The following is a 26,957-nucleotide window of genomic DNA, read 5'->3' as shown; positions in this document are numbered from 1 at the left end:
TCATACCGTCCTATCAGAAACGCCTCCCCCCTCTGATAAAATTGATCGGCAATTCTGACACCCTCCCCCTCCTCTTTTTTGAAGGAAGTAAACAACCATTTTGCCGGTCAATTGTTACAGTGTTACTGTATGTGCTTGTTTCTACATTGTTTCTCTGCATGAATGTGCGTGTGTATGCATGTGTGTGCGTGTGTGTGCGTGTGTGTGTGTGTGTGTGTGTGTGTGTGTGTGCGTGTGTATGCATGTGTGTGCGTGTGTGTGCGTGTGTGTGTGTGTGTCCGCGTGTACGTGCATGTGTGTGTATGTGTGTGTACTACTGCATGTGTACAGGCGGGAGCAGTGCCAGGCTGTGATGGAGATGCTGAAGCGGTTTCAGGGCTGCCGCAGCCGCGTGAGTGTGGTGCTGCAGCAGGCGGAGCAGACCATGGGCGACCAGGCCTCATACATGGGCAAGGACAACCTCCAGAGACTACTCACCAGGGTAGGGATACGCACCAGACACAGACTATCATACAGTATAGTGAGAACAGATTATTAAACAGACATCATATACTGAGACTGCTCACCAGGGTAGGGACACACACCAGACACAGACTATCATATATTATACTGAGACTGCTCACCAGGGTAGGGACACACACCAGACAGCACAGACTAATACTGTCATATACTGAGACTGCTCACCAGGGTAGGGACACACACCAGACACAGACTATCATATATTATACTGAGACTGCTCACCAGGGTAGGGACACACACCAGACAGCACAGACTAATACTGTCATATACTGAGACTGCTCACCAGGGTAGGGACACACACCAGACACAGACTATCATATAGTGAGAACAACAGATTAGACATTACACACACCAGGGTATGGACACACCAGGCACAGACTATCATATAGTGAGAACAGATTATCAAACAGACCATGGGCGACCAGGCCTCATACATGGGCAAGGATAACCTACAGAGACTGCTCACCAGGGTAGGGACACACACCAGACAAAGACTAATACTGTCATATATCCTTTGCTGAGAAGATATTAAACATTACACACACCAGGGTATAGACTCCTGAGACACAGGCTAATACTATTATATATTGAGACTGCTCACCAGGCTATGGACACACACCACAGATAACCATATACTGGGCAGAGATTAAACATTACACTCACCAGGGTCTGAACACACACCAGGCACAGACTGAACAGGTTACACATCACGTTACATTACATTACATTGCAGTACATTGCATTACATTACATTACATTTAAGTTACAATACAAATATACAGTGGCGAGACGAAATTGCAGTACACAAATATTTGGCACCTTTCATAAATATTCTGCCAGTAGATGGCGACATCACACTGTTTTTGGAATATTGTATCTGCAGATGCAAGACTGTGACAATTTAGCATACAGATCCAGCCAGTCATCAGATAATTCATATTAGTAACAATTTAGCTAAATTTTAAATAGACTTTATGATAAGGTGATATTACACTACTATGATATTATACATCATGATTCTATGACTAAATCATATACAGTAGATTTTCTTTTTGGGTATACAGTACACAAGATGTGGATTCACAATAAAAAAATGCAGTGTTAATTCAACATTTAGAGTATACTCTGGGCCAAAATACACCCTAGAAGATGTGAAATCAACTCTCTGTATGTGTTGAATTCAATGATACAGTAAGTACTGTATGTCTACTTACTGTATCATTGACTTACTCATACAGGCTAGGCAGGCAGCTGCTTGTGGCCCCCAAGCCTGTAGATGGTGAATAACAGCTAAGAATCTAAACTACTCTATAGTAGTGGTGATATGTTGCAAATCATGTTCCTTCTTTTGAAATTTCACTTCGGGCTCCAACTTACCCTAGAATCGCCTCTACCTATTCCTGTTCCATACAGTGAATAGCGAGACTGGGATTTAAGATAATAGTACCTAAAGACATTTTGACGGGTTATCTCTTCCTGTTCCATATGTGCTGTCAGGTGGTGCAGACCAAGGAGGAGCTGAGTGGCCTGGGGGACGGCGTGGAGGAGATCAGGGCGGTGTGCCGACAGCTTCAGCACCAGCTCCGAGGGATCCCCGACTGTGCAGACGCCCCCTTCGAGAACGAGGCCGATGCTGTCATGGACCGCTGGTTGGATGTACGTATAAGCTACGTTAAGCTTCTGGCTCTTAAACATTCTGTGATACACCAAAGGCCTCTGCTCTGACACTTACGGTATGCTTTGTTGCCACATACGGTATGCCTCTTTTCCACTGCCGATTTTCTGGTAGGCCTACTACAACCCGACAAAGCGAGACGCAGCCACCACTTTTTGCTTTTCAAATAGGAACAACACAGCTCATCGTGAAGCGAAATGTAGCGGCTGAGTCGAGCTGTGTCGGGCTGTAGGCCTACTGTACCAGAAAACTGCCAGTGGAAAAAGAGGCATTAGTGTAGATGGACTCGTCGGTTGGCCTGTTCACTCTTTAATGAAAACACTCAACTACATTATAACAACGTTGATATGCCATTGGCAAGAACAGATTAAGACTTTTACACTGGATATTGCATAATATATTCTGGAAAAGCTCATAAAATGCCTCTTGTACGGTGCCACATTTCTTCTTTTCAAGTCAAGTCAAGTCAAGTCAAGTAGGTTTTATTGTCAATTTCTTTACATGCACTGGTCATACAAAGAATTTGAAATTACATTTCTTGCTTTCCCATACAGACATAGACTAATCTAGGTAAGGACATAGACAGTATAGACATAGACAGTACTTATACATGGACTTAAGACAGTATGGACATAGACAGTGCTCATACAGACATTTAAAGTGCAAGACTGGACAACAGAAGACTTGTAGAGGACATACATTAAGAGGTATTGTTGTGCTTTTGTGCTTTTCCTAAAAAAGTCCTTTATAGCGTTCTGACATGGTAATAGTAGCATTTTGAAGAAAAATAAATATTAAAAAATATTAAAAATTAGAAAAATTAGAAAAAATTAGAAAAATAAATATTAAAAAATATTAAAAATATTAAAAAAAATATTAAGCTTTGCTCCGGTGAATTGTCAGCTCTCTGCGAAGTCGCCTGAGGAAAGCAAGGCAAATTGAAGAGAAAAAGCTGTGAGAACAATGTGACGAAAACAGCTTAGTGATCTTAACACTTGAACCTGTTTACTGGTATTCATTCTTGAGAATCAAAATAAAAGGGGTTTGTCAGTTATTTTGCTGCATTGTCTGCTACAGGTAGATAATGTCTGCAAATAATTTGGTCAAATTTCCTTTAAAGACAAAACACCATTTGTATTGCAGGAAAAAAACTGAAATACCTCACCTATGTTATTTTGCCACCTGACATGTACATATCTGAACAAGCAATTATGCATTACCTTGCTCTTTTTATTTTAGCGCCTTCAAGGGTGGAAAGTAACTACATTTGTGTAATTACATTTACTGAAATTTTTGAGTTTTAAACTACTTTTTAAAATGTAAACATCACATTACACTATATTACACTATAATACATTAAAATACAGTACCTTTGGCGATTAGGGACATTTTTGATGCTGCACAAAATTCTATGGTGGAGTCAGTCTGGCAAAGATTTCGTAGCAAATTAAAGTTGAGCATTTCAACTTCCCCATTGGAAAATAAACCAGAGGAAAGAGTGGACTAATAACTTATAACTTCAAGCAGTAGCTTAAAGAGGCATTTTATAGATGCAGTTTAAAGGCCCTTTGAGAAGGCGACGTTCAAGGCAACTTTGCCAGACTAGCGCTGGCAGCATTTTGTAGTCACGATAGACAAATTATTGGATGATTGCTTGTTCTGAGACAGGTAGACACAGAAGGCGCTATTCAAGAAGAAAAGTTGATGTCTCCAGCAAAGCTTATTGAAAGTAACTAAGTAACTTATTCAAATTAAATTTTACTCAAAATTATTTTCTTCCTTTTTTGAGTGGATTTTTTAGGTAGGTAGTTTTACTTTTACTTTGAGTAGTATTTAAACCAAGTAAAAAATCTTTCTTAAATGCACTTTCTCTGTACTCTGTCCACCTCTGAGCACATCACATGTACGGTGCCGCCTGTTAATATTGATTAGTAATCACTTTAATTTTATTTTCAAAATGTGCAATATATCCAGAAATAAATGGAAGTATGCACAACTTTAACCACCAAGATCTTTAATTGTAGGTTTGAAGATATTTACAATTAATTTGTTGAGCATTTTTCTACTTTGCATCAACCACAAAATATCTATTGCAAACTCATGGTTGACCTCATTATTTGTTGTTTGGAGATATTTCCCATTTAGTGCTTAAACTTCAAGGATGGCAATGCTAACAGGCGACACTGTTCGCACTGACTGGGCTTGCTCAGAGCCGGATTAAGATGGCCTGGGGGCCCCAGGCTACAGGTTGCTGTGCCCCCCCCCACCCCCCGGAAGGGAAATTGATGGCAAAATGACATAAACAGTGTCATAACACTGTCATAATTACAAGATAGGAATTATGTATAACATGTCTGCAAGTTGTGGAAAGGAGTATTAACAAGAAAAAAAAAATCTGTGTAAGATCTTGCCATAAATCTGCATTTTTAACAAACTTTTGGCCAATTGGAGGGCCCTTGGCAGGTGGGGGCCCCCAGGCTTCAGCCATAATTAGCCTGTGCTTTAATCCGGCTCTGTGCTTCCTGTCTGGGGTTCGCAGGTGATGGAGCGAACGGACTGCTACCTGGACAACCTGCGCGTGGGGTTGGCCCTGTGGGAGAAGCTGCTGGTGATGGGGGCGGAGGTGGAGGCCTGGACCTCCAGCAAGATGGCCGACCTCGCCCGCCAGACGCAGCCCTTCCAGGGGGAGCGGGACGTCACCAGCATGCAGGTACGGTACAATGGGACCACCCATCCCACCTGTGCTGCTTCGTGAAATTTCGCTTAGTAGACTGACAAACTGGGCTATCTAAGACATCTCTGTAACCCCTAGGAATGGGAGTCAAGGAAAATTGTCACAGGTTGTGTAGTAACAAGCAGAAGCATTTCAGAAAGGCATGGTTAGCCATTCTCCTGAGAATTGTAATAGCAGTTGGACAGATTGAAGAGTTTAAGAGGTTGCAATAGCCAGGCTATCCAAGTGTTTTAAGTTAGAACAACATTTGCTGAGACATTGTTAAAAAAGGAATACATCAAGCACTTGATTTCGTCCAATTGGTCTGATTTGTTTTACATGTTCTGTCTGTGACATGTCAAATGAATAATTCTAAAACAAACTTGTGGTCATTCTTGTGAAGCCACGATGCACTAAGTCCTTGCCAGCACAACGTTGGAAGGGGCTTCAAAAGAAATTCAACACTTAAATTTGACTTACCCTTTTAATTTGTTTTTCCTTGTAAAGTTGCTTTATCTCAGATTTAAAAAAAAGAGGAATAGACTGAAGAAGGATGTTTCACCTCGTCAATACTATCCCCTTAACGAGTTTCTTTTTATAGCCTACTGTGGTTACAGCTTTGAGATAAGTCAGAAAGACAGATATTGTCACAGAGAAGCTGTGTTGCGACAGTTGAGTTCTTATGAGAAGCATTAATGATAAGTTTATGTCATTGTGTAATTTAATGTGTTATGCATTGCCCATTATGAACAACACAAAATAACACATTATGACATTATGAAAGCATGGAGTCTATACCCAGGGAACGGACAAGATCGTGGTCCCTGTCTCTCTCCATTCAGAGAGCAGGGAGGTGTGGAACTGCGATGACAGCAGTTTGTTCAAATAGATACAACTGACGCGATTGGCTATGGCTCATGTGCCAAATGATACACATTCGTAACGCCCAATAAACAGCCGTTGTCAATTGTAAATCACACACTCACAGGATTTACAGTCTCCAGACCTTATCTCACTTGTGATTAGATCTGGTGATAACTAGGCAAGTAGATTATGGAAAGTATATACTGTAAGATAAAATTAAGTGAAAGTGAAAGCCCACCTGGGAAACTCTCATTGTCATGAGTGACCATGTCTGTGACAGCAAGGCGTATTTTTGGATGGGGGGGTTGGGACTTAGCCTCGCGAGCCATCCTACGTACTTCCGCCAAAGGATTGGCTCCACTACTGTAGTCTGGCCGTGCTTCTCTGTGGAGTGCCTGGAGCAGTAGAATTTTTTCGCAACGCCCCCCCAGAAAACAGCCAATAATCGAATACGCCCCCCACGTGGGCGCGAAAGGGGGAGGACGCTCGTGACAATGACGTACACATCTGCGCCAGAGCCATTGGTCTGCGCTATGTTGTTGTTGAGTAACTGCCAGCGATTGGGTGAGAGGTGTCCAATAATTTCAAACCATAACTGAATGCAAGCTTCCTGCTTCCTACAATTGCTTCAGAGCAAACAAATGCCAGACCATAAATACGAAATGAAATGGTAGTATTATGGGATGGTCAGGACCAGGCTAGTTGGGACTCCTCCCCCAAGAAATGTTGTGTTTCTTAGATGCAATTTCATGCATTTTAATCAATTAGGCGTCCGGCTTAATGCTGTGCCTCAAGATTAGTGCAGGAACTCTGATGATGAAAATTAAGAGGTGGGGGAAATGAGTTCCCCTGAGTTCCCCCCCACTTCAAGCACTGGTAACGCCATACTGTAGGCCTACTAGTGTTGTAATTACATCTGTAAAAGTGCTACGTCTTCTACTGTATACAACTCTGATACTGTTTGTGTTTCTGTAGGAGGAGATTAAGTGTCAGGAGGAGAGTGTGGAGCGTTTCCATCGCCGCTCCCAGGAGATCCAGAACCTTCTCCAGAGCCAGGAGCCTCCCCTGGAGCTACAGGTGAGACATCACAATATGCACAGACACACGCACGCACGCACGCATACACACACACACACACACATGCGCGCGCACACGCACATATACACGTCCTCACACACATACACGGACGGACACACAGGTACACTACACACACACACACCGCACACACACACACACACACACACACACACACACACACGTACACACGCACACACACACGCGCGTGCACACACACACATGCACGCACGCGCACACACACACACACACATGTACACACGCACACACACACACACACACACACACACACACACACGCACACACACACACACGTGTACACACGCACACACACGCGCACACACTCACACACACGCACACACAGGCTGTTTTGATTTCGGTGGTGTCAAATCTGCCGATCGTTTTTCACAGATGGTTTTAAAATAAATGACACTTGGGTTAAGGTGACCAATATATTCGCTCCTGTTTCATCATTTTTATTTGTACATACAGTGTTTGTGACTGAAGAGAGACGGTTGTTTGACCCCAGCATTTGCTAAGCTAAGCTAATTTGACCGGGAAACGATGCTACGTAACCACGCGAGGCGAGCAAGCAGGTTGAGAGCGAGTGGAATTTACGTACATGTATCACAGCCGTAAGACTTTTAACATTAATTTTTAGGCCCATTGGTCCCACAGCCCATTGGTCCCATAGCTTATACCTACTGGCCCATGTTCCCACATTTCTAAGAATTTATTCAAATTTAGGCCCTATGTCCCATGGCAGGGAGAAAGGCATATTCTCTTAGTTTACTCGGAAATGTGGGAACATGGAGTTGTGGAACATAGGGCCTATATTTGAATAATTTCTTTAAAATGTGGGAACATGGAGCAGCAGGAATAAGCTGTGGGATCAATGGGCTGTGGGACCAACAGGCTGTGGGAGCATAGAGCTGACCCCCCCATTGACTGTGACCAGTCCTGTCACCACATGAGGGCTTCCGCACACAGGCGCCAACAAAGTGCTAAGCACTGCTTCGTGAAAATTCGATTCCATTGTTTTCAATAGAACCCCGCACACTGGCGCCGATGTCCGCGGAGACAAATTCTATTTTGTCGGCGCCGCCCATTGACTTTCAATGCTATGTTCGTGTGAAATTGGGTTTGGGGGTCCAAATTATGTCGCCGCAGTGCTGTCGGGGCCAATGTGCGGCCGGCCTAAGGCTGGCTAATGGTGGAGTACCTTGCAGTCCTAAGCAACTCATTGCCGTAGCTCCCTCCATTAGGTTGTAAGGCCCCATTAGGTTTATAATGGGACTATTTCCCTTCACAGGAAATGTAAAAAGTAAAAGTAATTTCACTCACTGGCAGTCCTTGACTTCTCAGGAGGACAGAGAAAAAAATTTAGGCTAGAGCAAGAAAAAATAAAACAACCATAGGAAAAAAATAAACTGCTCGACAATTTAGCCCGGAAACACACACACACACACACACACACACACACACACACACACACACACACACACACACACACACACACACACACACACACACACACACACACACACACACACACACAGAGCCACCATCCAGGGCCTGGCGGGGCATGTCTGATACCGTCCAGGCTTGTCGTGCTGTGCCCCTGCTCTCGTGTTGCCCTGCCTGGCTGTGTCGCGTTGTGTCTGGGCCTGCTTGGCTCTGCCTGGGCATGTCTAATTGTGCCCCAACTTGTCCCGCTGCCCTCTGGGTCTATTGTTGGTGTCTGATGAGGACATTTCTTAAGCCAAGAGCAGTAGGACTGAATCAGTCACGCTACCAAGGCAATGATATGCTTGGAAGACTAATTACTGTAAGAAGGAAAAACTTTTTTTGCCTTGTACTGTACACACATACATTGTACTTGCCAACACAACAATGTGACAACATGATACAGCAATTATACATTTGCACACAAAATTGTTGGACATTCTGAATGTATTATTTGGTAATAAGCCTTTTTAGCATTTCTAATGAGCAAATTCTTAGCATTTGTCTGTGTGTGTCTGGTGGACATTTCCCAGCTTTTAGATCTCTCTCTCTCTCTCTCTCTCTCTCTCTCTCTCTCTCTCTCTCTCTCTCTCTCTCTCTCTCTCTCTCTCTCTCTCTCTCTCTCTCTCTCTCTCTCTCTCTCAGATCAGCTTAGCCTAAAGTGATGCTGGGGGGGGGGGGTGCTCTGACTGTGGAGACTGTTTTTCTTGAGGTGATGGAGAGACAGCTAAGGAATAGGATTGTGCCAATCTTTAACCCCCCCCCCCTCCCTCTCGCTCCTTCTCTCTCTCTCTCTCTCTCTCTCTCTCTCTCTCTCTCTCTCTCTCTCTCTCTCTCTCTCTCTCTCTCTCTCTCTCTCTCTCTCACACACACAATCCCCCACCTCCTCCTCCACTCCAGGTGATGGAGAGTCACCTGAGGAAGAGGATGATGCAGGTGAAGGAGCTGTTCTGCGAGAGCTCGGGGCTCCTGAGGGAGCTGCAATTCGCCAGGGGTCACGTCGAAGCCAAGATGGCCGCCTGTCATTCATCTCTGCAGAACATCCACGACGCGCTGAGGAACCTCGGCAGCGCAGAGGGACCAGCGCTACTCCAGACTTTAGAGGTGGGTGGACAGAGGACACAAAAAAACACAAGATACAGACCCCCGCACACACTCACACACACATGCACATGCACACACATGCACCTGCACACGCATGCACGCATACACACACTGTCACTTGTCTCTGCAGAGCACCCATGTCACGCTCAGCAACCTTGGCAGTGAAGAATTTAGAGGTAGGAGGGCAGAGAAGACACAGCACAAACAAGTGATGCTCTAGTCTAGAGGGACAGACATAAAGGCAGACACTGCAGACACTGTGTCCATATGATGTTGCATATACAGTATGTGAAGATTGGGACATCTTAACGGTAGGGACACATAGACGCGAATTTGGCAAAGCGAAGCGAACTTCGCCATTCATCCCTATGAGAGAGGCGAAGGCAAGCGAAAGCAAGCGAACACGAGCGAAGCGAAGCGAAATTATTAAAGAAATGTAATGAAGTTTAATGTTATGCAAATGAGGAGCGAATTCGCCTGCCACGGCCCAATCAAATCAACAACATAACTGTTCCATTCCATTTGATTCGCCGCGACGACCTGATGACGGTTGAATTTCGCCTCTTCGTTTCACTCGCTTCGCCTCCTCTGTGTCCCTACCGTAAGAGTGTATACCAGGCCTTTTCAATAGGTGGCCCCAGGGCCAGATCCGGCACTTGCACAGAAGGTTCTGACCTGCCAGATGAGGTCTGAACAAAATGAAAACATAGGTGTGCTATCTATATTATAGTCTAATATAATATTACTTGCACATTCCAGGCACATTTGGCCCTTTTACCGTGAGGAATTTTATATACTGGCCCTCAGTGACTTTTAATTGAATACCCCTGGTTTATACTGTATATTGCATACGAACACAGACACACACACACACACACACACACACACACACACAGACACACACACACACACACACACACACACACACACACACACACACACACACACACACACACACACACACACACACACACACACACACACACACACACAGAGCCACCATCTAGGGCCTGGCGGGGCATGTCTGATACCGTCCAGGCTTGTCGTGCTGTGCCCCTGCTCTCGTGTTGCCCTGCCTGGCTGTGTCGCATTGTGTCTGGGCCTGCTTGGCTCTGCCTGGGCATGTCTAATTGTGCCCCAACTTGTCCCGCTGCCCTCTGGGTCTATTGTTGGTGTCTGATGAGGACATTTCTTAAGCCAAGAGCAGTAGGACTGAATCAGTCACGCTACCAAGGCAATGATATGCTTGGAAGACTAATTACTGTAAGAAGGAAGAACTTTTTTTGCCTTGTACTGTACACACATACATTGTACTTGCCAACACAACAATGTGACAACATGATACAGCAATTATACATTTGCACACAAAATTGTTGGACATTCTGAATGTATTATTTGGTAATGAGACTTTTTAGCATTTCTAATGAGCAAATTCTTAGCATTTGTCTGTGTGTGTCTGGTGGACATTTCCCAGCTTTTAGATCTCTCTCTCTCTCTCTCTCTCTCTCTCTCTCTCTCTCTCTCTCTCTCTCGCTCTCTCTCTCTGTCTGTCTCTCTCTCTCTCTCTCTCTCTCTCTCTCTCTCTCAGATCAGCTTAGCCTAAAGTGATGCTGGGGGGGTGCTCTGACTGTGGAGACTGTTTTACTTGAGGTGATGGAGAGACAGCTAAGGAATAGGATTGTGCCAATCTTTAACCCACCCCCCCTCCCTCTCGCTCTCTCTCTCTCTCTCTCTCTCTCTCTCTCTCTCTCTCTCTCTCTCTCTCTCTCTCTCTCTCTCTCTCTCTCTCTCTCTCTCAATCCCCCACCTCCTCCTCCACTCCAGGTGATGGAGAGTCACCTGAGGAAGAGGATGATGCAGGTGAAGGAGCTGTTCTGCGAGAGCTCGGGGCTCCTGAGGGAGCTGCAATTCGCCAGGGGCCACGTCGAAGCCAAGATGGCTGCCTGTCATTCATCTCTGCAGAACATCCACGACGTGCTGAGGAACCTCGGCAGCGCAGAGGGACCAGCGCTACTACAGACTTTAGAGGTGGGTGGACAGAGGACACAAAAAAACACAAGATACAGACCCCCGCACACTCACACACACATGCACATGCACACACATGCACCTGCACACGCATGCACGCATACACACACTGTCACTTGTCTCTGCAGAGCACCCATGTCACGCTCAGCAACCTTGGCAGTGAAGAATTTAGAGGTAAGAGGGCAGAGAAGACACAGCACAAACAAGTGATGCTCTAGTCTAGAGGGACAGACATAAAGACAGACACTGCAGACACTGTGTCCATATGATGTTGCATATACAGTATGTGAAGATTGGGACATCTTAACGGTAGGGACACATAGACGCGAATTTGGCAAAGCGAAGCGAGCTTCGCCATTCATCCCTATGAGACAGGCGAAGGCAAGTGAAAGCAAGCGAACACGAGCGAAGCGAAGCGAAATTATTAAAGAAATGTAATGAAGTTTAATGTTATGCAAATGAGGAGCGAATTCGCCTGCCGCGGCCCAATCAAATCAACAACATAACTGTTCCATTCCATTTGATTCGCCGCGACGACCTGATGACGGTTGAATTTCGCCTCTTCGTTTCACTCGCTTCGCCTCCTATGTGTCCCTACCGTAAGAGTGTATACCAGGCCTTTTCAATAGGTGGCCCCAGGGCCAGATCCGGCACTTGCACAGAAGGTTCTGACCTGCCAGATGAGGTCTGAACAAAATGAAAACATAGGTGTGCTATCTATATTATAGTCTAATATAATATTACTTGCACGTTCCAGGCACATTTGGCCCTTTTACCGTGAGGAATTGTATATACTGGCCCTCAGTGACTTTTCATTGAATACCCCTGGTTTATACTGTATATTGCATACGAACACAGACACACACACACACACACACACACACACACACACACACACACACACACACACACACACACACACACACACACACACACACACACACACACACACACACACACACACACACACACACACACACACACACACACACACACACACACACACACACGACTTAAGTCGCCACCATGTTCCCATGTGTGTGTGCAGGGGATCTCTGCAGAGCTGGATGTGCAGGCAGGGCAGGTGTCATCCCTACAGCAGGATCTGAGCCTCATGGCGGGGGTGAGCAGCCCACAGACCCTGCAGTCCCTGGAGGCGGACGGGACCCGACTGCAGGAGAGCATCAGCGCAGCCAGGACCCTGCTCAAACACCAGAGGGAACAGGCTGAGGACACGAGCAGGTGAGAGAGAAGAGAGAGAAACGAGATGGAGAGAGAAACGCACACACATGCTGTACACACACACACACACACACACACACACACACACACACACACACACACACACACACACACACACACACACACACACGTCACACACACACACACACACACACACACGCACACGCACACGCACACACACACACACACACACACACGCACACGCACACACACACACGTCACACACACACACACACACCTCACACACCTCACACACCTCACACACACACAAACACACACACACACACACACACACACGCACACGCACACACACGTCACACACACACACACACACACACACACACACACACACACACACACAACACACACACACACGTCACACACACACACACACACACACACACACACACACACACACACACACACACACACACACACACACACATTTCAAATAAACACACATACACACACACACACACACACACACACACACACACACACACACACACACACACACACACACACACACACACACACACACACACACACACACACACACACACACACACTACATACATATTACATACTTGCTGTGGTGTATTGTAAATTCTCTATGTAACAAGCATTACACAGAGGATTGAAATGATGTTTTTCCAAATGCACAATTTTAAATACAAAACACACACACACGCACACACACACACACACACCCCACCCCACCCCCCCCCCCCCCCCCCCAAAAAAACCCCCCCCCCCCCCCCCCCACACACACACACACACTACACACACACTATCTGATTTTCTGCTTGTCTGCGTGTGTGCCAGGCTTTATGAAGAACACAAGGAGCTCCAGGAGTGGCTGAATGCCACGCGCGTTTGGGCCCAGTCCCAGGACCAACTGGCTGGCCTGCGCGTGGAGATGGAGAGACAGAGGTTAGTAATGGAAATGATTCCCTGTGTCAGCGGTGTCCAAACTTTTTTCTGCAGGGACCCCTTTTTGGAGCCCTCGATCCCCAGGCCCATCTCCTGTCATATTCCAAATCCTAAAAACTTTTTTTAAACAGTGTGTTCGTTGATATTTCTAAATTAAAATGTACTAATTTAATATGTTAACCATACAAGTCAATATTGCTGTTTTTCACAGTATTATGGGTTTTATATCCATGTGTATGGTTTTTATGCAAGCAGTCCATTCTCTCTGCAACCCCTCTGAGATATGTTTGTGAGGGCTCCTGGCCCCTAGTTTGGTTACCACTGCTCTATGCACAAAGCCAAAGGTTCTGTGAAAAAAAGTTTGTCACAATACAATACAGCGGTTATTGCCCCAGCATTTCTCTGCTACAGTGATATGTGCAATGCTCTTCTGAATTTTATTTTATCAAGTTAAATGCCCGTCTATTAGATTAATACTAAATGAAATGCTGTCATCTGGGTACTGCAAGCTGTGAACTACAGCTGGTGAAACCTACAGTATAACAATATGCAGGATAACAAATGTTTTAAGCCAAATACACTATATACTATTAATGTACAGCTGTTGAAATCCACAGTATACCTCTAACTTTGTCCTATACAGTGAGCGCGTGGATGCCTTCCGAGTTCTCGTGGCCACGGTGCAGGCGAGGAGCGGGGACAGTTCCACCCTCCTGGAGGACTGCTGGAAGCTCCTGGACTGCTTTGGACACCTCCAGGGCCAGATCGGGCAGCTCCTCCAGTCCCAGGTCCAGAGCACTCCCCAGCCCCAGGAACAACCACCCCCCAGGGGGAGGCAAGACGTGCAGGCCCTGGCAAAGGAGACCCAGGCCTGGTTTAGAGAGATGCAGAGACAGGTGGAGGCTCTAGGGGGCAGTAGTGCCCAGGGCAGCCAGGAACAGATCGAGACGAGGCTGCAACAGGTCAAGGTGAGAAACAAGAACTTTTCACAATGGTTCTTGATTTATTTTTTTATTTTTTTAGTTCTTGGTCAACAGTTCTTGGTTTGTTTGATTGATTGGTCGATTGATTTATTGATTGATTGAGTCACTCACTCACTCACTCACTCACTCACTCACTCACTCACTCACTCACTCACTCACTCACTCACTCACTCACTCACTCACTCACTCACTCACTCACTCACTCACTCACTCACTCACTCACTCACTCACTCACTCACTCACTCACTCACTCACTCACTCACTCACTCGCTCTCAGTGTGAACTTCTGTCAAAGGAGGTATGTGGCAGGCCATAGTACCCAGACTGACTGTTGATCATTAATGACCTAAGATTGCCGAACAGATGAGAGACAAAAGGTTCCAGACCGAGACACTACAAATGTACATCAATGTTTGGGAAATGACTCATTAAGTGCCTAGACATTTAGAACAAAATGCCAACTTATTTCTGTCTGACATTTTGGAATTGAATTCATATCACTTATTTATAAAGCTGTAATGGTTAACTTTGGGAAACCGGAAGGGCAGTAGGCACTCAGCCAGCCAGACAACGGTTGGGTGTGAGCAGATCAGCTAAAATTACACACGGAACTTTCTACTCCTCACTAAGAACATCCTGAGTATCCCTATTGCTAGACTAGCGTCACCTCCAATAGTGCTTCTTCCGCTCTCTAAAACACCAAAATTGCTCCAGGAAACGTGTCAGGGAGGGAGTATGAGCATGAGTTATAGCTGGTGGCCTGAGGGGCTGAACACAATGATGCTAAAGTTAAATTAATGTTTAGCCCCTTAATGTGCCGTACCTCCATTGGCACGCTGTAATAGTCATTGAAATGTAACTACCATAGCACTACAATACTATGACACAACACAGGCCTTTTAGTAATGCACCACGACTTGGTGATTACCATACTGGTAACAACAAATTTATAAAGCCGCGTCTTAAGAGGTTAATGTTTAAAAAATACAAAATATAAAACGGATGTCAAACTCAGACCCTGGGGCCAAGGTCATTTTATTTGGCCCGCGAGATCAATTTAAATGTGTATTACAGTCGGCCCACAGACACCATTAATATAATGCTATAGCGTAATACGAGTTGAACATGACATTTGGTGTGTCACAGGAATATGAGAGGGCCCCGGCCAGTGAAACAGCTCACACTCATATGCAACGGAATATATGCAGGCATTACTGTACTTGATCTATGATGGGAATCTGTTTGTGAAATGTAAATATTACGCGTGTGTACGCACAATTTTAGACATTTAAAAAAAAAAAGAAATACAGTATTGAGTTTTGCCTGCAAATTTGTTCCAGTTTTTGATTTTAGTCCTCGGACAATTTCAGTTTGACACCCAGTGTTGCCAGATGTACAATAATTATCGTATTTGTACCATAATTTTGTCCATTTTGTGCTCTGAACGATCAAAAAAAGCATTTTCCATCTGGCAACACTGTTGACACCCCTGATATGAAATATTTATGGGATAATTGATGAGTTCATTTTTGTTCCTGGACAGGTTGATGGTCCCTAGAAAGTAAAAATGTAAAAAAATATTGCACAGATTGTTAAGATAAATAAGTAAAAGGCACTGCACAGATAGTTAAAATGTTGTAAAATAAGTAAAAAAAAAAAAAAAAGATCAAATATTAATACAGACTGCAGAGTCATCTTGACTGTTTTGATTATCCAGTAGCCATGATTTTACCTGTTCACTAAATGACTTCTAGGTTGGTAATTATCTAATTGTGTAGGGAATTGTGTTGCAGGTGTGAGAGGCTCTGTATGAGTCTACGGGCTGACTTAAAACATTAACCCATTGTGTCCTGGAGCGACATATACGCTGCATTGAAGTTCTTGAGATTTAAGCTGTTTTATTAAAAATGTGGGCATGTTAGAGCTGAATTAACACTATACTAGTGCAAAATGAAGGTTCTAGATTTTAAATGTAACCTATTTCATGTCTGTATGTGCTTCGGAGGCTGAGATATTTAGGATTTAATAGACAGAGGGCACCCTTTCCCAAAAAGGGCTTAGGACAAAATGGGTTAAGACACGGCATTATAAATTTGCTGCTACCAGAATGGCAATGACCAAGTCGTAGTGCATTACTAAAGGCCCTGTGTTGTGTCATAGTATTGTAGTGCTATGGTAATTAACTTTCAATGACTTTTACAGCGTGCCACTGGAGCTACAGCGTGCATTAAGGGGCTACAGGCGCTCTTCCTAAATGGGACAGAGCAATCAGCCCTGGAAATGGCCCTGGTTATCTTGCTAGTCATTTTTCTGATTAATGTCTGTAGAGGAGGAGGATTCCCCGCTATGAAAGATTTTGTAAATTAAAAACAAGTCAGAGAGAAAACAAACTGGTTAATGTGAGCAAACTCTGCATTTTATGTAAAAGAGTAATCGTCACCTCCGTCACATGTCACCACCATCACACTTTTTGTCTGATGATGGTGGACAAAATCCTGCAAGTTATGAAAAAAACGAAAATATGGGGAGGTTGTTCCAATATATGGCTGCACAGCCAAGACCTTCATCTGTGATAATATACTTTAATATTTTAGATTTGAACTATTTTTGTTTTCTTTAAAAATTAAAATCTACAACATTCTCAAGAATCAGTGAGAAACAAAATAGAATAGAACAGAGAGAAAACATTTGCATGTTGTTCTAACGATACATACGGTACGGTATGTACTGTATGTCTCTCCCCTACAACGGTTTTTGCACACGTAAAAATTGTGTGAAAGTCTTGTCAATGTGCATCTCGGCAAATGAAGAGGTGGATCGCACTCAGGTTCTTCTTTTCTTCTTTTTAAAAATGTTATCTTTTACATTGCAGCAGAAAAACAGACAAACGTTTCAGCTGTCGCTTTTGTCAGTGTCAATGTGCATCTCAGAGAAATTATATTAGCCTTTTCTTCTACTGCGATGATCCCTCAAGTCTCTCTCAAGTCTGGAAATCCCTGTTGTGTGAGTAAGGCAGCCCAACCTGCTCAAGATGTGCTGTCTAAGCGCATCTCATGGGATTATCTGTGGATTAAGATTTGCACTCAGTGATAATGTAAGACACTTTTCACAATCCCCTCTCATTCAGGTCCTCCATACTGACATTGCAAGTATCATAGTGATGATCTCTCTCAGGGACTTGCATGGGCATATGTAAAAAAAACTGTGTGTGTGTGTGTGTGTGTGTGTGTGTGTGTGTGTGTGTGTGTGTGTGTGTGTGCGTGCCTGTGTGCCTGTGTGCGTGTGTGTGGTGTCCTGACAGGCCGTTTCCTCACGTTTGTGTGTGTCTGTGTGTGTGTGTGTGTGTGTGTGTGTGTGTGTGTGTGTGTGTGTGTGTGTGTGTGTGTGTGTGTGTGTGTGTGTGTGTGTGTGTGTGTGTGTGTGTGTGTGTGTGTGTGTGCCTGCCTGCGTGTGTGTGTGTGTGTGTGTGTGTGTGTGTGTTGTCCTGACAGGCGGTGCTGGCCCAGAGACAGGAGGGAGACTCCCGGCTGGAGGAGCTGAGAGCGGTGGCCGTGGCCCAGCAGGAGCAGGAAGGGCTGGCCCGGGGCCGGGGCCGGGGCAAGAGCCAGGGCAAGCCGGCCCTCCAGGGTAGCCTCCTCCTCCAGGGCACCGAGGCCCAGTGGGTCACCTTGCAGCAGGACGCCGACAAGCTGAGCAGGTACTGAATGAACACGACCAGGGAGGAGAGGGGAAGTCGACCGGGACGGAAGAGGACAAAAGGGTCTGTTGTTCCGGGCCCAGGGAAAGGGAAAGGGGGGGGGGTATCCACTCCAGAATTGGGTCCCCATTACATTTTAACCCCATAATGCATACAGTTCCAACAGGGGGTCACCTTGCAGTAGGACGCCCACAAGCTGAGCAGGTATACTGAATGAACACCAGACCAGGGAGGGAAGGGAAGTTGACCGGGAGGGGACAAAAGGGTCTGTTGTCCCGGGCCCAGGGATGGAGGGGGGGTGGGGGTGTCCCCATTACAGTGTAGCCCCATAATGCACCCCGTTCCAACAGTGGAACGCTGCAATAGTCATTGAAAAGTGAACTGCCACCAAAGATTCTTTTAATTCAGAATGGACCGCCTCTGCTACCACAAACTACTACACTACTATGACATAACACAGGGCCTTTAATAATTGGTTATTGCTATTCTGGTAGCAGCACATCTATAATGATGTGTGTTAGCAGGTTAATATGTATTGAGTGGGGGGCCCCATCAGCTGACTTTGTCCCGAGCTCAGCCAAAGCTGCCACTGTCCCTGCTGTACTCAGCACTGTTGTGCTACAGTAAGTAGCTGTAGCTGTAGCTGGCACGCTACCAACTTCTGCATGATTCACACACAGCAGGCGGGTTCTTTTCCGGTATCCACTTTACGTCGCTTAAAAGCCCCTTATAGGAGACATTCGATTAGGAGACCTTCGGAGTCTTGAGGTTGAGAATAAATGGAGTCCCCTTAGCGCTGTAGATGGCGGTAGTAGCGCACGTCTTGTGCCAACACCACGAAAAGAGAAGAAGAAGTAGGGGACAACACCCCCTTAGGAGATTTTGAGCACACGCTTTTGCATTGAGTGGGCGTATTTCGATTCCTCTTATTATATATCCAACCTCTTTGCTATAAGTAGCTGGGCAGTTGATGTGGTAGTTCATTTAAAAAGGTTATGGATTTGTTTTAATTACCATACCATAAATATAGAGAGTAGTGTGCACAGTCCCTTTTTGCCACTAATATGGTAGTAATTTTCAGTTGGAGATGGTGCAATGTTTTTTACTTTATTTATTTATTAATCATTGTTAACCTTTTGTCATGTTCATGGATTATCAAACTTAGCTTCCCGTTTTAATGACTCAGTACGACAAAAAGTTTATGATGTAAATAAATAAATAACAACCTTGTATTTATAACGCAGTATAAGTAGATGTATAGTTATAACTGTTTATATAATGCATCACAAAGCATTATGAGTGTAGCCATAATGCTTTGTAACTTATTATGATGCTCATTATAATTCATTATAAATACGCTCATAATGCACTATAGAATGGGCTTTAAAGGGACACTGCAGGAAATGGTCAAAAAAGGTACTGCAACTATGCTGCTCATTGAAACTGGGCTGCCTATTGCCAAATTGGATCTTTTCATGAAAGTTTAGTGAGTAATAAACTAATATTTCCTTGTATGGCCCAAGTGCAGTCATTTTTGCAGCTAAAAAATATATTTCTGCTATTTCTGGAAATTCAAAATGGCGGACCATGGAGAAGATCCCCCTTTTCATGTATGAAAAGTGCAATTTTTCCAATCATAATGAATACTTGATGGTGGGGGTAAGTATTCATGAAAAAGGTAGCATTAAAAAATGGGTAGCATGAATTCTGGAAATAAACAACTAAAAATCTCACACAGTGTACCTTTAAGTTAAGTGTTAGTAAAATAATTGGCAAAAATCATGTATGGTAGTTTGATAAGTGTTTTTGAGGGAACAGAGCTGACGATAATATAATGATCACACAGGCCACAAAGGGAACAAAGAAGAACACTTTGTATTTCCTGGAAAATCACAGTGTTCCAGTCCCTCCCATTCTAACAAACCAGACCCCTAATTGTATCTAGTATAATGCTTCTCAAAGTTTGGTCCGCATGGGCTTATATTTTGTACATTGTTATTTTTTCAGGGCTTTTTTGCCCTTTTATTTGTGACAGGTCCTTGGAGGAGAGACGGGAAACGAGTGGGGAGAGGGAAAGGATCGGGCAATGACCCGGGCAGGAATAGAACCCAGGTCGTCAGTGTAGTAACCCAGTGCCCTACCTACCGGCCACGGCAGGGCCTATTTTACAAGTCTAGACATATCTTTAAACGTATTCGTTTCATGATAAAGCAAGGCTTGTATTTTACTTACAAATAAGGTATCTGCTCCTGAAGCACATTTGCAGCACCTAAAAATATGTTGTTACCAAGCACGTCTATCAAGGAGGCATGTGGCCCTGAAAAAAATGTGTTTGGGACAAAGTGGCTCTCGGTCTGAAAGAAGTAGGAGAACCACTTGTGTGGTCTAGTACACCATTAGGAAGCTGGGCGCACCACAGGGGTGCATTATGACAGCACATGGAGGACTTTGTAGGCAGAGGATACATATCTGTCCAATCCAAAGGTTCCATCCTAGCAGGGAGTTATGCCCTTGGCCCAATTCTTGGCTCATCATCACAGCACCACCACAGCACCACTGGCCTATGGTGTCCTTTGACTATCTGATTGGTCTATCTATCTATCTTACTGAATTAGCTGTAATGCATTGGTGTTACTGATTGTGTAAAGAAGGAGCTCCTTTCACCAAATGCTCGTCAGGAGCATCAGTTTTCAGTTTTTAATGGCAACAATATAGGGGGCGCTGTGGCGCAGCACCCTAAGCCCCCCCACATTTGGGCTTACATTGCCCACGGGGACTCCGGTTCGAGTCCAGCCCGGATCATTTCCCGGCCCTGCCCCATCGCTCTCTCACAGTCATTTCCTGTCTACCCTCACACTGTCGTGTAATAATAAAAGCCAAAAAGCCCCCAGAAATATATATATAAAATAGAGAAATAATAATAATAATTGCAACAATGTAAAATTGACCAACGACCAAAATTATTAGCGGTTCAATCATTATTTTCTCCATGCTCCATGCATCACAGTATTTGTAGTGTCAGTGAATGTACTGTTTAACCCCTTAAGACACAGCATTGTAAATTAGCTGTTACCAGAATGGCAATGACCAAGTTGTAATGTATTTCTAAAGGCCCTGTGTACTGCCATACACTGTAGTAGTGTAGTACTATAGTAGTTAAATTTCAATGTCTATTACAGCGTGCCACAGGAGGTACGGCGTGCATTAAGGGGCTACGACACTTCTATACATTCTATTCATACACATTACCAGGTTTAAAAATATTATTTTAAGGTTGTAAAATAAACTGCAGACACCCAGTGTTGTATCATAAGTACTCTATTGGGATTTATTTAAGGTTACTCTGAAATATTGGCGCCCCTCTTCTCTTCACTGTGCAGACTCCTCCAGTACGTGCTGGAGCGCTCCTCATCCATTAAGGCCCCGTGTTATGTCATAGTAGTGTTTAGTTAGTAGTTAATAGTAGTTCACTTTTCAATGACTATTACAGCATGCCACAGGAGGTATGGCATGCATTGTGGGGCTATGTTTACTCTGACATATTAACACCCCAGTTGTCTCTACCAGAGAGAGTTGAGAAAGAGAGAGATTGCATTGGCCCATTGTTTCCGGGCTCTACAATTGCCAGGGGAAGAGGGGGAAATCCCCCTTTAGGCAGACGTAAGGACTGTTCTATTCAATGCTAGGAGTATTATGACACGGCCCTTTAGGTAGACCGGAACCTGGTCATGTTAGGTGCCCATAGCCACCTATTACATTGGTATATCTCTATACTTAAAGAATCTCTGTCTCTACTGTGCAAACTCCTCCGGGATGTTCTGGAGCTCTCCTCCTTCTGCCTCCAGCAGCTTTCTGAATCCCATTGAGCTGCCTCTGAGCATGATATATGCTATGTTGTACAAAGACCTCAACCTTGCCTTACAGTGCCTTGCCCTGTATTAGCACCCATCCCTCCAGGCTCCTCCAGGGTTGTAAGCACTCCATCGGGATTTATTTAACCTGTTAAGACACGCCGTTATAAATGTGCTGTTACCAGAATGACAATGACCAAGTCGCAGTTCATTACTAAAGGCCCTGTGTTATGTCATACAAGTAGTCGTGTTGTACTATGGTAGTTAACTTTTGACTTTTACAGCATGCCACAGGAGGTACGGCGTGCATTATGGGGCTATGTTTACTCTGACATATTAATTTTGTAGAAGAAGATACCGCACACTCTTGTCCATCGTGCTGCAATTTATTAATAAATTGCAGCACGATGGACAAGAGTGTGCGGTATCTTCTTCTACAAAATTGATCTTGCACCCGCTACCTGCACCTCGAAACCTCTGGTGTGCGTTGGTTTCCTCCTTTAAAAGATATACTCTGACACATTACCCACTTTTCTCTCTACTGTGCAGACTCCTCCAGGGCGTGCTGGAGCGCTCCTCCTCCTGCCTCCAGCAGCAGCAGCAGGTCCGCACCCGGCTGGAGGACCTCCAGGCCCAGGCCCGGGCCCTGCCGTGCCGCTTCCCCTGGCCGGGCACCGCCAAGAGGCAGGCAGCCGCGGAGAGCGCCAGGGCCCTCCTGGAGAAGGCCAAGGTATTCTTTCTATTCTTGCTATTCTTTCTTGTTTCTGTCTCTCTTTTCTACTTCTCTTTTTAACTTCATCTTTAACATTGATGATTTTCCCATTTGTTAAGCACTCTGAGCTGCATGCCTTGTGTAATATAGTGCTATAGAAATACAGTTATTATTATTATGGTAACACTTCCAAATAAGGGGCCATAATTAACAGTAAAGTAGCTATAACCTAATACTTAAGTAAGAGTTAATAATCATTACTTAACGCCATATTAGACACATATTAATTGTTATTAATGCATATGTTGAGCATTGGTAAGCAGTTACTTAACTATTAGATAACAATAGCATATTATTATTTAACTAATAGATAAGCAAGGGCACAGTTAATAGTTTAGTAGCTATTAGGTCATACTTAACTAAGGACCAAAATTAACACTTACTTAATACAAAAGTATGGCATAACTAATGGATAAATAATACATAAATATTGGGGTTTGGGACCCTTATATTAGAGTTGGCTGCGGATAACTAATGGTTGATTAATGGATAGATATTGGTGTTTGGGACCCTTATATTAGAGTTGGCTGCGGATAACTAATGGTTAATTAATCCATAGATATTGGTGTTTGGGACCCTTATAATAGAGTTGGCTGCGCATACCTAATAGTTAAGTAATTAATCTACTGTGACGTCTAGCTTTCACTCATTCAAATCACTGTAATAAGGGCAACAGGAGCCATTATATAGCAAGGATTGGACGTACACTTCTCAATGATGGTGGGGTGATGAGATGTAATTTGTTCATATACCACTTATTAGTTTTAATGGTAAAAACCGTACAATAAATGCAGAACATTATGAAGAGTAATAGTTTTGAAGAGAAACTAAACCATTCCTTTGTGATAATTAAGTTAATGTCTGAGAATATTAGCTCCAAGAAGTGGAATCTACAGACAATATTTCGGTATTATTTATTCATTAGTTATGCCTTACTTTTGTATTAAGTAAGTGTTAATTTTGGTCCTTAGTTAAGTATGACCTAATAGCTACTTAACTATTACTGTACCCTTACTTATCTATTAGTTAAATAATTGTTATGCTATGAACTTATAACACAAGGTAATAGTTAAGTAACTGCTTGCTAATGTTTGACATATGCATTAATAACAGTTACAGTTTTTCTTGATCGCTTTAACACAAATTTTTAAACTGACTCACACAAAGTCGTCATGATCACTATTTCAACAAAGCAAAAGACACGTTGTGCATATGTGTTAACACATTCTTGTTGACTTGACATATTTACCATTCATATAACACAGTTTTTGCTAAACAGTTAACCTATGTGCCATATAAGTAGTGCACATTTCATTGTTTAAGCTCTGATAACCATACAGAAAAATCTACTCCTGACTTTTAGAAATTACCGTTGTGTGAACACACCAGAGCACCTATTTGACGCTCCTTCTCAAAAATCTTAATTTAGCAATCAGTCTTCATACACAGAGTCTTCTTGTTTGTTCTTGGCATGGAGTTCTTTTGCAAATTTACTGTAAGTGCATTCTCGTACTGCAACATCATATTTTACTTTACACATATTTTCTGTAATACCGTTATCAGCCATTAGTACATTTTTGATTACAGTAAAAAAAAGGAAAACAAACAAACAAACAAAAACTACATCAAAGCATTCTGATTCTCAATCCAGTTCTTTGCAATAAGACATTATTGTTACACGGACCCACTACCTAGCCTACTGACAATTTTACATATGAAAAGACACACAACTCAAATCTTTATGCAAAGCATTTACTGGGCATGCTATCTCTCAGTCAGTAGATCCTGATCAAGCAGAGTCAGTGGCTAAGTAAAAGAAACAACAATGGAACTGGCTTGAATGTTATGTAATTGACAACAGTGTTAAATAACGGCAAATTGTGTCAACATGATAGCTGTGTTATCGATTTTTACGACCATTGTGTAATGACTGACTGGGAGTGTTCATACACTGCTATGCAGTGTGTATTTGACAGAAGACAGAGTTTGCTTTCATTGCATATGTTAAATATTTTGGAAACGTAGTAGCCTTTTGCAAACAAAGATGTCGTGTTTGGAGAATCGGTTTAACTAGTTAGCCCATTGCGTGAACTGGTATGAAAATGTGCTTTTTGGAGTGACAACTGTGTCAAAGCAATCAAGAAAAACTGTAATATGTGTCTAATGTGGAGTTAAATAATGATTATTAACCCTTACTAAAGTATTAGGTTATAGATACTTTGCTGTTAATTATGGCCCCTTATTTGGAAGTGTTACCATCATTATCATAATTATTATTATTATTATTATTATTATTATTATTATTATTATTATCAAGGGGCTGGGTCCGGCCGTGGCCGCCCTGAGGGAGCAGAGGAAGGAGCTGGTCGGCCTGACGCAGGACCCGGGCTGGACCGAGCCCTCGTGGGCCCTGCTGGAGGACGCGGGCCCGGAGCTGATAAGGGGACTGAATGTGAGAATACTGCAGCAGAGGCATCACTGATACTGTGATGTAGTGTGTGTGTCTGTGTGTGACATGTGTGTAGAGAGAGTGTGTGTGTGCATGTGTGTGTGTATAGGTGTGTGTGTGTGTGTGTGTGTGTGTGTGTGTGTGTGTGTGTGTGTGTGTGTGTGTGTGTGTGTGTGTGTACCTGCTGGTCTGTCTCCACCTGTATGCTTTCCGCTTGTCGCCCTGTTTCCCTGCCTGTCTGTCTGTCTGTCTGTCTGTCTGTCTGTCTGTCTGTCTGTTTCTATCGTAATAATGTGCTGTATAACTGCCTGTATGACAGCCATCCAGTGAATTAGTTAGACACAGCCTGGTAAAAAAAGAGATTATCCCAACAATTGATAATAATCCCATGACCAGAGGGATTATACTGTATGTTTGGGTTGTCTACACCATACAATTGCCTTCCCCATTTTCAGAGAAAAAAAAAATGTGTCACAAAATGTGCAGAGGCATGCCATCGCAACATTGTGCGCAGTGACATAGCAACGTAGTATTGTGCAGTCGATGACACACTATCGCTACATTGTGCAGTCAGTGACATATCATCGCAACATTGCTACAACAAAGCTACTTTGTGTCATTTATGGTATGTACAACACCGTAGCCTACACTGTAAGCTCAGGCTCAGCTGATAATGTGAATGCTAAACCCCTCAGGAGCTGTGTGCTATGTGGACGAGCGGCATTCAGCGGGAGAGACGTTGCCTGGACCTCCTGCAGCAGTGTACGACAGGCCTGGCCGCCCTACAGCAGAGAGTGGAGGAGGAACACTCCAGACCGCAGGCCGTGGATTCACGCAGCGCCAAGGCTAACACAAAGGCTTTAACAGTAAGAGCGAATAATATAGTATCCTACAGGCTTTGACAGTAAAAATACTGCATGCACTGCACATGCTCTCGGCTTGCAGAAATGGAAACGTCATCATGCTTGCCATTGAATGAATGAATAAAAAGAAGAAAAAATAACTTAAAGAAGAAAAAAATCCAAAGGAGTGTGCAAAGCTTTTTCCCAAAAATATGTGTTTTTTTGTTCAGCACCAGGGATTGTGCACAAGTAACTCTCTACAACAGAAATGGAAATATCGCCTAGAGCATTTTCAAATTACCTCCATTATTAGCTCCGTTACTAATTAACACATTAATTATTAATTAATACAATTCATTGATTAATTCTTGCATCTGTATTATCTGTCTCCAGAGCCCAAAGTCTTTCACACTTTGTAGCCTATCACAGACAGACTTTAGTATTTTAAGAAATTACATAACTGAATGCTGTAACGATGGTGCACATTTGAATTAATCAGGAAATTCTGAAATACATATATGTTTTTTGCTTTTTGGGCCTTTATTTAGGATGGGACAGTTAAGAGTGACAGGAAGTGAATGTGAAGAGAGAGATAGGGTAGGGCTGGGAAAGGACCCAGGCCGGATTGAAACCTGGGTGCTCCTGGGCATGCAAGCCAATATGTGGGGGGCTTAGCGCACTACGCCACAGCATCTTTGCATCCTG

General features: G+C 43.8%; 1 protein-coding gene across 1 annotated transcript in view; it reads left to right on the top strand.

Moving 5' to 3' along the window:
• The window catches only part of LOC134468224 (nesprin-2), a 270,548-nt gene that overhangs the window by 78,549 nt on the left and 165,042 nt on the right, over positions 1 to 26,957 (top strand). Inside the window, exons 36-48 of the mRNA XM_063222166.1 lie at positions 331 to 481; positions 2,017 to 2,175; positions 4,734 to 4,904; positions 6,747 to 6,848; positions 9,252 to 9,455; positions 11,280 to 11,483; positions 12,532 to 12,725; positions 13,551 to 13,658; positions 14,302 to 14,626; positions 18,133 to 18,338; positions 22,739 to 22,919; positions 25,279 to 25,413; positions 26,106 to 26,276. Of these exons, the coding sequence (XP_063078236.1) occupies positions 331 to 481; positions 2,017 to 2,175; positions 4,734 to 4,904; positions 6,747 to 6,848; positions 9,252 to 9,455; positions 11,280 to 11,483; positions 12,532 to 12,725; positions 13,551 to 13,658; positions 14,302 to 14,626; positions 18,133 to 18,338; positions 22,739 to 22,919; positions 25,279 to 25,413; positions 26,106 to 26,276 (2,311 nt within the window). The remainder of the gene's footprint in view (positions 1 to 330; positions 482 to 2,016; positions 2,176 to 4,733; positions 4,905 to 6,746; positions 6,849 to 9,251; positions 9,456 to 11,279; positions 11,484 to 12,531; positions 12,726 to 13,550; positions 13,659 to 14,301; positions 14,627 to 18,132; positions 18,339 to 22,738; positions 22,920 to 25,278; positions 25,414 to 26,105; positions 26,277 to 26,957) is intronic.

Source organism: Engraulis encrasicolus, chromosome 18, assembly GCF_034702125.1.
Source record: "Engraulis encrasicolus isolate BLACKSEA-1 chromosome 18, IST_EnEncr_1.0, whole genome shotgun sequence".
Lineage (NCBI taxonomy): Eukaryota > Metazoa > Chordata > Actinopteri > Clupeiformes > Engraulidae > Engraulis > Engraulis encrasicolus.
This window is presented reverse-complemented; position numbering and strand designations above follow the sequence as displayed.